Source organism: Hippocampus guttulatus, chromosome 9, assembly GCF_054856545.1.
Source record: "Hippocampus guttulatus isolate MCC_2025c chromosome 9, RoL_Hgut_1.0, whole genome shotgun sequence".
Taxonomy (NCBI): domain Eukaryota; kingdom Metazoa; phylum Chordata; class Actinopteri; order Syngnathiformes; family Syngnathidae; genus Hippocampus; species Hippocampus guttulatus.
In genome coordinates this window covers 18091776-18105211 of record NC_141269.1, presented here as the reverse complement: position 1 = coordinate 18105211, position 13436 = coordinate 18091776, and the positions used below count along the sequence as shown (strand labels likewise).

The 13436-nt window shown below is 43.3% G+C and overlaps 1 protein-coding gene across 2 annotated transcripts in view; it reads left to right on the top strand.

Annotated features, from left to right (window-relative positions):
- The window catches only part of rptor (regulatory associated protein of MTOR, complex 1), a 163999-nt gene that overhangs the window by 138705 nt on the left and 11858 nt on the right, over positions 1-13436 (top strand). For both annotated transcript variants that reach the window (XM_086120522.1, XM_086120521.1), the window contains exon 30: positions 1353-1400. In XM_086120522.1, the coding sequence (XP_085976648.1) occupies positions 1353-1400 (48 nt within the window). The remainder of the gene's footprint in view (positions 1-1352; positions 1401-13436) is intronic.

Genomic DNA, 13436 nt, shown 5'->3' with positions numbered 1-13436 from the left:
GGAACGCGTTTTCCATAAGGGGGCCATTTGACTAAGTGGTAGCGACGAGCAAGTGACTGGCTGACTCACTGGCTGATTGGTTTTCTGCGCAGAGGTGTGAGCCCTCTCACTGTGTGCACATATGTGTTGCTGCCATTACAGAGCCACAAGGCTGCAAGGCGACACGCTAACAACTAGCATCACAGTGCCTGTGTGTGTGTGTGTGTGTGTGTGTGTGTGTGTGTGTGTGTGTGTGTGTGTGTGTGTGTGTGTGTGCGTGTGCGTGTGCGTGCGTGCGTGTGTGTGAGAGAGAGAGATCCTTGTGACACAAATTGCCCTGTGAGACTTGTCCTCTCGCAGTGTGCCTTGTTTTCTCGAAAACTCCCGGAGTGCTTGTTATCCTTCTGCATGTGCAATTCAAGGCAAAGTCTATGTTGGCCCCGCAATCGGTGTCCAGTTGAGTTAATTTTAACATTCAAAGCTCTCAAGTTTACCTCAAGAGTGACGCATCATTCATCAGCTTGAGAGTTGTTACCTTTTCTTGGTCCCTCAGCTAGATTGTGACAATTAATTGCATGTGTTTGATTTGTGCGTGTGTGTGTGTGCGTGTGTGTGTGGTGAGCATCACTTCACGAAATTTAATAATGCAAACCTGATTAATACTACACAAGTGCTGCCAAAAACGGACTCTGACACACACAAGCACACTCATTAGTCTGTCCACATTCATCTCATCCCTGTCCTGTCGTAACATTGCGTTGTCCTCTTTTTATTATTGAACCATGGCTCTTGCTGTTGCGCTTGTTGTCGTGGTGCTTATTTTTTGCTTTGTAATATTCTTTCACATCGCCTTTTTTGAGAGTCCGAATAAGGCTGCCTGTTCCCTATAATCATACACCTCCACAATCTTGTAAGAGTTATGTAATTATATTTTCTTCTATTGGCAGTGTTGTGGTCATTTTTAATACTGCCTCAGATTTGTTTGTTTTTTTTCTCGCTACCAGTCTTACTCAGACACAAGCGGCAGCCGCCTCCCTACCTTGCCAGCCGTTAGCTCTGTGGTAAAAACTTTGCACTTACGTGTCTGATAGGTTTCAAGGCTAAAGACCCACATATCACCTTTTCAACAAAGTAGTCGCAGCTTAGTTTGTTCTCTTTCAGCCTATTTGGAGGCTGGTGTGTTAATCTTCGGCATCTCCGGTGGGACACAGAAGCCTTGTTCATTCCTCTGCTCTTTGAATGCAAATAGAGAACGCTTTGTGAGTGCGTTTATTTCTGTGTGCATACACAAAGGGTCCATGCTAATTTGTTGCTTGCTTTGTCGCATACCTGCCCCCCCTTCCCTGCCTTCGATCTGCTCTCCCTGCTCACAGGTCTAGCCAGGAGGGTTTCCATCTATCTGGACAGAAGTAAACAAGGCGGTGAGTCTAATACTTCTTTTCTCCAACCCCCCCCCCCCCACCCCCCACCCCCGCGCCACATTTCCTAGTTGAAAAGTGTCAAAATAAACCATCACAAGCTTGATTAGATTTTGCTCTCCCACGCCACATATCATTCGCGTGGTAGGCGCTGCTCAGTCACACTCACCTTGGATGAGAAAGACACATGAAAGAGAACAAAAAGAATAATTGTATTCTTTTCCAATACATGCAAACTAGGCATTCTTACTATGTCTGCCAATCACAGGATGGACTCACTGTTATGTTACAAGTATTAGCAATAAACTACACAAAACTGCCATGTTATGTGGATGGGTGGCATAAATGCTGAGAACAATGCAAACTAAATTTTCCCGCGTTTTCTTTGAGTGTGCCATAATGGACGGTAAACGGCAAACGGTACAGTCCTGGCCATCTAATCCTCTTCCTTCATTCAACATGAAACAGAACATAACCAACCTGTCATACAAACAAATTGCAATTTTGCTTTTTTCCCCCCCCCATTGTTCAAGGACCTCAGAACCAAAACTGCTCAAGGTCACTTTAGGGGTGTTCACACAGCACACATTTGCTCCGGTGCTACACCGATGTATTTTGTTGCGATATATTTTACACCAGAGCAAATTTTGTGGAGCGGTCACACGTACAAAGCCGCTGAGCGTGTTAACTCCGGCGTAGCACCGGTGCAGCCCCACGTGCGGTCACACAGCAGTTTCTGCAGCGGTGCAAAGCGATAGAAAACAAAGAGCTGGCGTGTTGGTTCTTCTTAAAACATACACAACTCATGCAACTGCTGTACTGGCACATCCTTCTCCTTCTCGGTCTCCGTGCCTTCTGCTCGAGAGGCGTTCAATGACCGTTCCCGAAAACGTAAACCAACGATGACTTCAATGACACTCAGAAAAGCAAACATATAATGCGCCAAACAGAAAATCAAGAGAGGAAATCACAAAATAAATTATCTGGGGGGGTGGGGGGGTTGTGAACACACAACAAAGGAACAAACTACACAAACAACTCCGAGACAGTCCAGTCTCCTACAAAAGGAAAGATGATGTTTGGGGACTATCCTCCCCCCCATTCTAGTTGAGATGGTATAACCCAAGAGGCAAGGTGCCGCTTGCTACTGTTATTGCCAGCCATCATGTCTTGTGTCGTTATTAAACAAACACATGGCGGAAGTACAACTGAGCACGAAAGCAACGCATTCTCGCCGTATGTAATCAACTCTTCTCCTGCTACAAACAAACAAGCATTTGCTCCGGAGCAAATTGTCGCGTTCACACGTACCATTTTACATCGGCGCTGCCCCGCAAACGAGCATTTGCTCCGGAGCAAATTTTAAAACCACCTCCCTGAAGTGGGTTAAATTTGCTCCGGAGTAAGCTGTTTTCAGGGGCTACACCAGTGTACAGTAACTTTTGCACGTGTGACCGCTCTACTGGGGTAGTGTGAACACCGCTTTTTACTGTCTACCAATGCACTTTTAAAAAGCTATACACTGAATCTTGACGGAAGCACACAACGACTGTGCAGGGTCAGGTCTTTGACAGACTTGAAGTGTGACATCTCGTTCGGTCCAAGACACAGAACAATCTTATCTGGTCGTCTGTCGTGTAGTTTGACAAAGCTGTTCGGGTCATCTGAAGGTGAGAGATGATTTATAGTACATGTGACGATCTGGCTGAACTCCACTCTCTGAATACTAATATAGACTGATAAAGAGGATTTAGTCATTACTAATTAGGGCCCTAGACCTCCATTAGCCACCGCCGTCTTTACCTCAAATTGCGGTTTCATCGCGCGTCGTCATCGTTTAATTGGAAACATGCTGCCCTACTGAGGTTTTATTGGGGCAGAGCCACCCCGTGAGTGACGCTGCGGGGTTCACGCTGTTCAACTCAGGAGGAACCAATGAAAGTAAAGTAAACTCAAGTACTAGCGTGTAGACTGCACAGCTTCTGCTGATTTTGCTGCTGCTGCTGCCCCATTAATATGCACGAGCCATCACCGGAACAGGAGAGGAGAGTGGTGGGCAAAAACAGATGCAAATGTTTCTTTAGGTTGAAGAGTGAGGTGTCCATGAGACAAAGTTAAGGGTTTAGTGAAGCAGTTTCATGGGCAGAGTTTTATAGCAAAGGGAGCTGTGTATCAGAAGGGAAATTAAACTGAAACAAAGGAATGGTGTCAACGTTCCTAAGCAATTTTTACAGCCTGGATTGGAATAAGACCATAGTTGTAATCAGAACAATATAGAGCACTTGAGTCTTGACTTTGGGAGGCTTGGGATAGACTTTGTGCAGAATTCAAACTTTTTTTTCTCAAAGGTTATACATTGTGTTCCAAATAATGATGCATCATAGGATGTACGTGAAATGAAGACTTATAGTTAAATAAGATAAATAAGGCTGTTTCTGCTGACGGGAAAAAAAACACAAAATAGTTCATTGGCTTGTGAGAGGTATGAGAGAAAATCAATGACGCATTGCTAAGATTGATAGTTTGCGACGTAAATGTGTCACAAACTAACATCCCAAAAACCTTAATTAGCATTTTAAGCACTTACAAATATTGTGGTGCTGTTAAAATATAGCACAGTAAACCTCTTACAGTAAAGCACGCAGATACTATCCATACAGCACACATCAGAAATTCTAGTCTTGATGATGATGATGAAGAATTGCAGTGGCAATGTATTCGACAGCCGTCTGAAAGATATTCTTTGGACAGATTTTCAGCTTACAGTAACCGCTGCTTGTCTCAGTTAAAGGGCGGCTACAGTGCAATGTTAGATTTCTGATTGGATGAGCATGTTGGGCGCATGTGAGCCAGCGCGCGTCTGTAGGCGGAACTTTCACATTCTGCATGGAGGAGCCAGGTTGATGTGATTGTGTGTGATATGTGGATGGTCACCATGTTTTGGGCTGAGGTCATACACGCCATCCCTGCTCACCAAAAGAATGAACACAACCTTAATTATTGAATCCCAGGCATTTTTCACCGGAGCAAACCCCTCAATCCCCGCCATTTTAATGGACTTTAACTCAATTCAGTAATAGCCAATTCTGGACTAAGTCTGAAATGACGTTTAAAAACATCTTTGGGAGTGAATGAGTTTTAACTGATTTGCAAGGCCCACAGATTGTTGTGTTCTATTGCGATATAAGCATGCAACCTACCAAAAGAAAGCTGAGACTCTTTTTTTTCATCTGAAACAAAGTTTGTTCCTATGTTTCTCCGTTCTTTACCAATCCGCATCAGAAAATAGCTATGTTTCATCATTTTCTGGAGGAAAAAAAAACCATCTTGTGACATCTCCAACATTTAGATTTGACTTTCCTTCGACAAAACAACATAAACAACCCCACCAAAGGTTTATTAAATATTGATCTGCATTCTATTGAACTGATGAACTAAGAACACAAGCGAAACAATGAGTTCAGTGAGTGTTCACGTCTATCTAGCATGAGTTAAGTGCACTGTACGCGTATGCATGTGGGCATGCGTGCATGTGTGTCCCCTCCACACTGCAATTTCGTGCGTGTGTGTGTGTCCTTCACCCTGCAATTTATGCATGTATATTTATTTTGTGTATGATATAAAATGACGCAATTGCTCTGGTACAAGGGCACGCAACATATCTTAAAGCGCATTCTGGTTTTATTTCACTTGCTTTTGCGAAGGCACTTTCGCTGCGGTGTGGCGTTTGCATGAGGCAGACGATGTTCATGCACACGCAGCCTCTTATGATGACTGCTTCTTATTTTTGCGTGGACGTAAGCATCCTGCTGCCTTGAGAAACTCCTCTCCCTCATCGTGGTGGATCATTTTCATCCCCAAAAGCAATCCCCACGAGTTAATTGTTTTGATTTCTCCATTTGGTTCAAATGCACACACTACGAACTACACACGACTCCACCCGACTACGCTACTCCACAACTCCTCCCATGCATCCCTCCCCAATTCTACTTCTACTTGTTCTGCAGCTGTTCCCATAACAAATGCCGCCACCTGCTGGACAAATCTTTAATTATTTACAATGCAGACAAGTCTGTTCCTTTGTCAGAGGCTGTCAGACCCTTCTGCACACAATGGTGCAGAAAAAAGAAAATGACATACTGTAGATATGTCATGGGTCGGTGGCTGTAGTGGGTTTTCAATGTTAAAACAATTTAAAAGTGAATAAAATACTTGAATAGCAAAGACTTAACATGGAGTTGAACATCAAGTTCACTTGTTCACAGTCTAAAAACCTAACCTCTAAAAAAAGACCACTTGTACGCTGACAGTCAAACTGCCTGTCACGTGTTTTTTTAACCATATTTTCCACACTAAAGGCGCACTGGATTATGAAGCGCACCTTCAATGAATGGCCTATTTTGTAATTTTTTTAATACATTGGGCGCAATCTACAATGCATCCACTAGATGGAGCTACACTAAAAGAAATTCCAACATAACGATGAGATGTCAGTAAAACTTATTTAATAAAGCAGCTACACCGTTCACTTAACCAACAGCAAGTTACAACAGTTGGTGCAACATTTTATCACGTAGTGGAAACAGTCTGATATCGTGACGGTAAATCAAATGAAAGTGCAAGCACAATATCGCTCGAAATAGTGCAAAGCAATAACAATAACTCAACGTTGTTCAAATATCCATATTCACACCATGCCCAGCCTTGTTCAGTTGTAAACACACAAAAGAAGCATGTACTTTTTTAGTTCATTCATCATCAGGGAATCCCTCGAATCCTTCTTCCGCCGTGTCCGAATTGAACAGCTGAGCGAATTCGGCATCCAACATGCCCTGCTCCGCCTCGTCAAAGTCCCCATGATCAGAGTCGGTGTCGCTGCTGATGTCTGGCAGTTCAGTGAGAATTCCTGCCTTCCTGAAAGCTCGGACCACGGTTGAGATTGGTATATCAGCCCAGCCCACTGGCAGATAGTAGCGTATGTGGCTCGGCGTTGTCTTCCCATGTCAGGTTTATCCAATTTGACACTCAGGAATAAACAAAAGGAGGAGACAGGAGACTCGATTCTGGTACCAGGAGGGAACGAGGAGAAGCGTTCGGTTTCAGTTCTCCGCACGTAACCCTAACGATCTCCCCCTTCCCCTCCTCATTTATTGGGAAAGCTACTACATAGGTGTGTCCAACCTAAAGGGTGGGGGCTGTTGAACACACTGAACTTGTTTGACTATGTGTGTGTATGTGAGTGCAAATTACGTACATGTGTGCAATTGTCACAAAAACATCACGTTGCAGCTGGTGTTGATGTCTCCATTCACTGTTCACCCTTGCTCACTGTTTAGTCTTAACAGTTATCTCTTCCCAACCACGTCCTCGGAAAGGTGGTTGCGTCCCTAACCTTTCACACAGTGCACCGAGCATTCTTGATTATACAAGTGAGTACATAATGAAGAATATATAATGATTATAGATGTGAGTAAATAATAAAGGATATATCTTTATTGAAAGCATAAGCGTTCTTCATTGCAGGCAAAGACAACTAATGATTGCAAGCATAAGCGTTCTTCTTTGCAAGCAAAATCAAATTATCATGACAGGCAGAAGCATTCTTCTTTGCGATCATAAATTGTCTTTGCGAGAATCAATCGAATAATATGCGAATGTATGATTACTAAAAGTAATAAATCCAACATCCCATCTTGGTGAACGTGTGTTCGCCTTTTCTCATCCACTGCTCCCACGCAGTTCGCAGTCGAGCTTTAAAAGCATTCTCACATCCGGTTGCTTAGCTAATGCGGAGCGACAGCATTGACACCATACTGACACTGTACTTGCTGTCTGGATTTATGTCAACTCACCACCAATAACGTATTACCTTTCTAATTACTCCACTTATCTAAGTAACTGCGACACGATCAAAGGATGCGGGTCTGATTTAATGAGCCATTCGCAGTTTGACAGTGCATGCACGTCCACCTGTGAGTAGACTTGCACTACTTCATCTTGGAGGCACTCAACTTTAGTTATCGAGCACGAAAATAACCACAACTGTTATGCGTTGGACATTGAGTGAACGTGAAGAGAACAGAAAGCTATTATCGTCATTGATGCAAATTTAACAATATTGACTTTTTGAAAAACATAAAATAAACGACCGATGAGAAATTAATTATAATCACAAGCATATAGTTTTAAAAAAAATGCAGTCAAAAATGGAGTAAAATAGTTGAACACCATATAATGTTAAATAGTTCTTATTTGCATAATTTTGGCACTTATCTTCAAACATGGAAAATGAATTTCGAAACAAATCTTTGAAAACACTTTACGGTGTCTTTGAAGTAGAACGGCAGGCCTGTTGCCATGAGCCTGTTTTAGAAGTGGTGCATTAGACAACGAAGAATCTATTTACTTGTCTGCTATGGACTGCCCCTTTTAGCCTTATCCTTCCACATTTGTTTTTTTTTTCTTTTGACTGCATCAGTAAAAGTAGGACACCTCTTGTCTTTTGAGCTTTCTGAGTTGCACATGGTGACCCTTTTTTCATTTGTTGGTGCTTCCTGGTACCTTGTTCACATTGGGGCTCTGGGAAGTTGCTAAATCCAGTCTTAAGAACCTATTGAGAAGAGAGGCAAGCTTTTTGTACAGGAAAAAAAAACAGGGCGACAAAAGGCTGTTGGTGGTGTTTTTGGGGGGGTGGTTTTCCATTTCGCGTGATGGACATTGTAACACGAGACCCATTATCCACATCTATTAAAGCTTATCAAGTTGTTTATTACGTAGCCTAGTAATTAGTCGTAGTGTCTCTATAAAAAGGTCCCACGTTGGACTCTGTAAGAAAGCATTTCTTTTTTACGCTATTAATTAAATCTGACAAGTATGAAACATGAGGATTTTTTTTTTGTATGCAAATACATCCAGATACTTTTCTCAGTCCATGAATGAATGAATCAGGAGTTATATTTGACTTGACTGATTTTAAAACTAAGAAGCTATTCATTTGTTGTGTACAAGTAATAATTTTGTGGTTTCACTGTCATAACGGCCCTCTGAGGGAAGATGTAACTCCAAATTGGCCCGCGACGACAATGAGTTTCGACACTGTCGAGGAACTCGGGTGACCAAGATAGTCATTACAAGGAGAGTGGAATCTTATGTACAGTACATGCGGAGACATGACCAACTTTATGTACTGTATTCGTCACATACCATACACAACTCGGTGTGTAATCAGTGTACTTCTACACAATTGTGTGTTTTGACCACAAAGCTCCTCATGTTTAAATAAAATTTTACAGATGCGGTTTCAGTAAGGAGGCCTTACATATTGCATTCAGCTCATTTACTCTGAGCAGTCTCTCTTCATTCTTGCAGGCACTTAAAGATGGAAGACCAACTCCTGGTGGTTTCCGGTGTTTATTACAGTAATATAGAAATATCACCACAACAAGGAAACTTTTCAAATGTCAGTACCTCTGTTGTGAAAAAGAACTTACCAAATGAAAAGATAGCTACTGATGCACTCAAGATTAATCAGCCATACCTTGCAAAACCCAAAAATCTTAGTGAACTGGAGACCACAATGGGCAATTCCTGGGACATTCTCAAGGGGTAATCAGTCACCCAGTTGAACCCCCATGCAAATAAATAAATAAATATTTACCATCCTGTTGAAATTGGAATGAAGTGATTGTAATAGTTGTAAATTGTTGTTGTTTTCTCGCTTGATTGCAGACAAGTGAAATTGTGTCCATTTTGCATTGATGTCTGTCATTTACAATGGCAAATAACAGATTTTTATTGTGTCCATACATGCTTATTTCTCACCCGTCCGTCTCTTGGAGCTAAGGTATTAACGCTCTTGTTGATGGGGTGGTAGGACTATGAGCGGGATCCTGGGTACTTTTACAACGAAATAAATGAACTTGGTAGACAGGAGATACAGCAAAAGAATAATTCTCAACCTGTGTAGTAAATTATAAATGACGGCACCTCCACTTTGCAGGAAAACAAATATATGAAACACACAAATATTAAATGAAAACATCTTGATGTTCCATACATTCAACTCAAATGTTCCTTCATAAAAGAAAAAAAAACTCAGTTTTAGCGAGGAGGCGTCTTGATATCAGGTAAGGCAGACTTATTTAGGAACTTCTTTCGGCTTTTTCTCCTCCAAGCAAGAGCTGAAGACAAACCTACCGCTCTCACTCTGCCTGCAGAAGAGCCGTGCACCGCGGAGGAGACGTGGCGTCTTCCTCCCTGCATTGCCACTTTAAAAAAAAAGGGGGGGGGGGGGATAAACAGTGAAACATAAAATAAAGATAGTATTTTTCTGTTGAGCAAGATATTTGCACATTTTGATTATTTTGTCGCTGAAAATGTTCCGAAAATTAAACCCATCTTTTCCAGCCAGTACCGGATCAGCTGAAAATCCCGCCATCGGATGGGTACATCGCTACCTCTAAGAAGGTTGCCGTTGCCAGTATCTTGCACAACTATTTTGATATGAACTATTTCTTCACCGTCAAGAGTTGGCAGAGCATCGTCTTAATTTTGGGTTATATATTCTGCCAATTGTACTCAAGGAAATTGTAGAAAATAAGTGATGCGCCCAAGATAAGATTTAGCGTCAATTGGTTTTGAACGGTCCCCTGAAGTGCTGCTGAATATTAAAGAAGCAGGAAGGCATTCCTTATTCGGAATAATCCAAATGGTTTGCCCTTTGTCCAGCTTAATCAAGTCATTGAGTCTTCATTTGGCAGGGCCACTGTCAACTCCACACGTCACTCGCACCTCTTTGCCCCTCAGAATGCCAATCCGGTCATATAATGTCGAGATAAATGTCATGGCAGTGAAGTGTCGGAGCATACTCATAAGTAACGTCATCTCGTATTAGAGGCACATGCGTGCTGGGAAAGTCCAGAGTAATCCTGGAGAAGGCTTCTTGCAGGAGCCCTCGAAGGCGTCTTCAAAGCAAACAGGATGAAACGGAGGGAGGCAGCGAGGAAGCCGCACGGTTTAATGAGCTCCACTGTTTGGAGGAGCAAGTCCATCATTCGAGATAATGGTGCAGAATAAGAATAGAGCGTACCGCCGTGTCCACAGAGGTGGGGAAGAACAAAGACGTTCACGCAAAAGGAAGAGATAAATGGATCTTTGATTTGGCGCAGGAACAAGATCATCAACCACAACTGCTGTTGTCGTGTCTCACCCTTATCTCCATGATTCAACAAGAGAAAAGACACTCTGCGTGGGTTAGCCATACTGTTTGCGATAGCATTATTGGGGGCAAAACGTTTGATCGTGAGCAGCGGTAATGCTGAAAAACTCCCTCGGAGCGCATCAGCAAGCCCGAAATCCAAACAGTGATCGTGAGGAAACATTGGCCACATTCTTTGTTTCCAGCTGTTTCAGCACCGGCTCCGTTCTCCGCATCTCTATTGATTTTCTGGGTGAGGAACTCACTCCTTGTCAGACTCACAAAGGTGTGTTCCTTCCAAGTCAGAATTCTCATTTTAGGAGACTGACTGATGTGGTCAATAGACAAAACTCATGGGTCCGCTTTGGCACAATGTATTGTTGAAGGCTGACCAGCAGAACTTTGCTGTTCAATCTTTTGATGGAAGGGTGGACCGAGAAGCAGAGAGGGTCTGCTATGTACGATTAAAAGGTGAAATCGATTTATAGACAAGAGGAAAAAATAATGAAAAATGGTGTCACCAAACTTGGGAGGAATGATAATTATTCACAGTTTTTTTAAATGAATGCCCAAAGTGCCTCGCCAATTGAGAAAAGAGACAGTCCAAAAGCCAAAATGATTAGTGCTAAAATGACAAATATTAACATACGCTGTCGTGCAATATATTTACGGGAGTAAGATTTCTGAATTTAAGGGTTAGGTTCAGCAATAGGTGGAATCATTTTCTTTTGCGACATATGGTAAATCCATCCAGCTTTTATAGGTCAAACTTAAAAATACAAAATGAAAACATCTCAACGTGGTGGTGGGGAGTCGAGACATTTTTTTCAATCAGTGTCAAAAATACGTTTCGGGACACAGATAGCCATCTATGATGAACATTTGCTATTGACCAGTGTGATCATACTTCCAACAACCCCTGCTATAACAGTTAATGAGATACATCCATTTACGATCCGCTTTATCATCACTAAGGTCACGGGCGGTGCTGGAGCCTATCCCAGCCGTCTTCGGGAGTAGGCGGGGGACACTCTGAAGCGGTTGCCAGCCAATCGCAGGGCACACACAGACGAACAACCATCCACGCTCACACTCACACCTAGGGACAATTTGGAGTGTTCAATCAGCCTGCCATGCATGTTTTTGGAATGTGGGAGGAAACCGGAGTACCCGGAGAAAACCCACGCGGGCCTGGGGAGAACATGCAAACTCCACACAGGGAGGCCGGAGCTGAAATTGAACCCGGTACCTCTACACTGTGAGGTCGACGCGCTAACCACTGGGCCACCCGGCCGTCCATATAATGAGATACATACACGACTAAATGTCAACTAATACTAAGAAAATGCTGACCTTAAAAATTTTTTTTTTTAAAAAGACATGTAGCCAAAAGCCTCATGGATAGGCACTTGCATAAATCGGAGCAGAGAATCTTGACAATGGTGTTTTATTTGTTTGTTTGTTTAAACTGCTCTGAAAATGGATCTGTTATCAGAATGACATTTGCTTGAGTTCTGCTGCGTTTGAGATTCCGCAGATGTTCCATTTTCCATCAAATTAGTCATGACCGACTCCAGAGTATTGAATCAAATGTTTGTGACCCCCTTTGGTAAATGAATGACAAATGCCCATTTTATTCGGTTTTAGTACAATACACAACCGGATTGGGAAAGGGAAAACGCTACTTAATTGGCTGTGGAGCTGCAATGCCAGGCAGTGGCCACTTGCGCGGCAAGAGCTTCTCTGATTTCGCGCAAGTCGGTGGATTGGTTCGATTGGATTGGTCTTGGTTACGTTGCAGCAACAAGAGAAAACCAGGATTGTTGAGCTATTTGTAAAATAAGGAGAAACAACGCTTCCATGCGGAATGTAGTGGAGGTTTTTCCCCTCGTTGCAGAGAAATTGCATGTTTTTGTGTCAGGGAATCTCCTGGCCTCCATCTATCTCACTCTAGCCCGCATTCCCTCATCACGGAGCTGCCAGCTTCAAAGGGAACCAACGCCTGCTCTCTCTTCTCTCTTCCCGTTGCCTCTGAGTTGAACCAGCATCAAAAGTGCCCCCCATGCGGCTGCCAATGTGTCGCTCGCTGAGCACGCTTCTGTGAGCTTTTTTTTTCTTCCCAACATGCAATCCCCCCCCCCCCCCCCCCGCCCACCCATGCCCTGATTACCGAGGGTGTGATGCCTTAGCGGGCCGGATGATGTCACAGTGGGGGAATCGAATCTGCCGCATGGGACCTGGGATTTCCTGACAACCAAAGGCAAAGTAGAGCAGGAGAAAGACAGGCCCGCTCCGCAGATGTTTCAGCTTAGCGAAGTCACGACTCATAAAGGAGGCGGAAGCTTTCATAAGAGTGATGGAGGCCTCGTTCTGTCGTGCCGCGTCCTCTTATTTGTGGCAAATTACAAAATGCCGACATTGGCGTGAAGGCTCGGCGTGGTTACTGATTGCAGAAGAAACCGAGAGGAAATAATTCATCGCAGAAAGAAACAACGCCTGATTCATTTCACGAGTTTCAAGCTGAGCTGGAAGAGTGCGGTTGCCATAGCGTCTGCGGTGAGGCAAAGAGAAGCGTGACTAAAATGTAGGGTTGAAGTACTTCCAATGTTCCCGCTCCAAGATTTCGACGGATGCCAGAAACCTCTTTGCTTTATATTCAGCCCGTGCTTCAGCCTTCCTGTTCGAGTATCTACAAACCTGAGCAGACTCGCTGGATCTGCATGAATCCCCCTTATTGAAGATCCTGTCTGAGCCCCGCACAATGCTCAGAGCAGTGGGTCTGAATATTATTTTGGGCAGACTTAGCGCAAAGTGTCATAAGGCCGATGTTTTACATCTGGTCC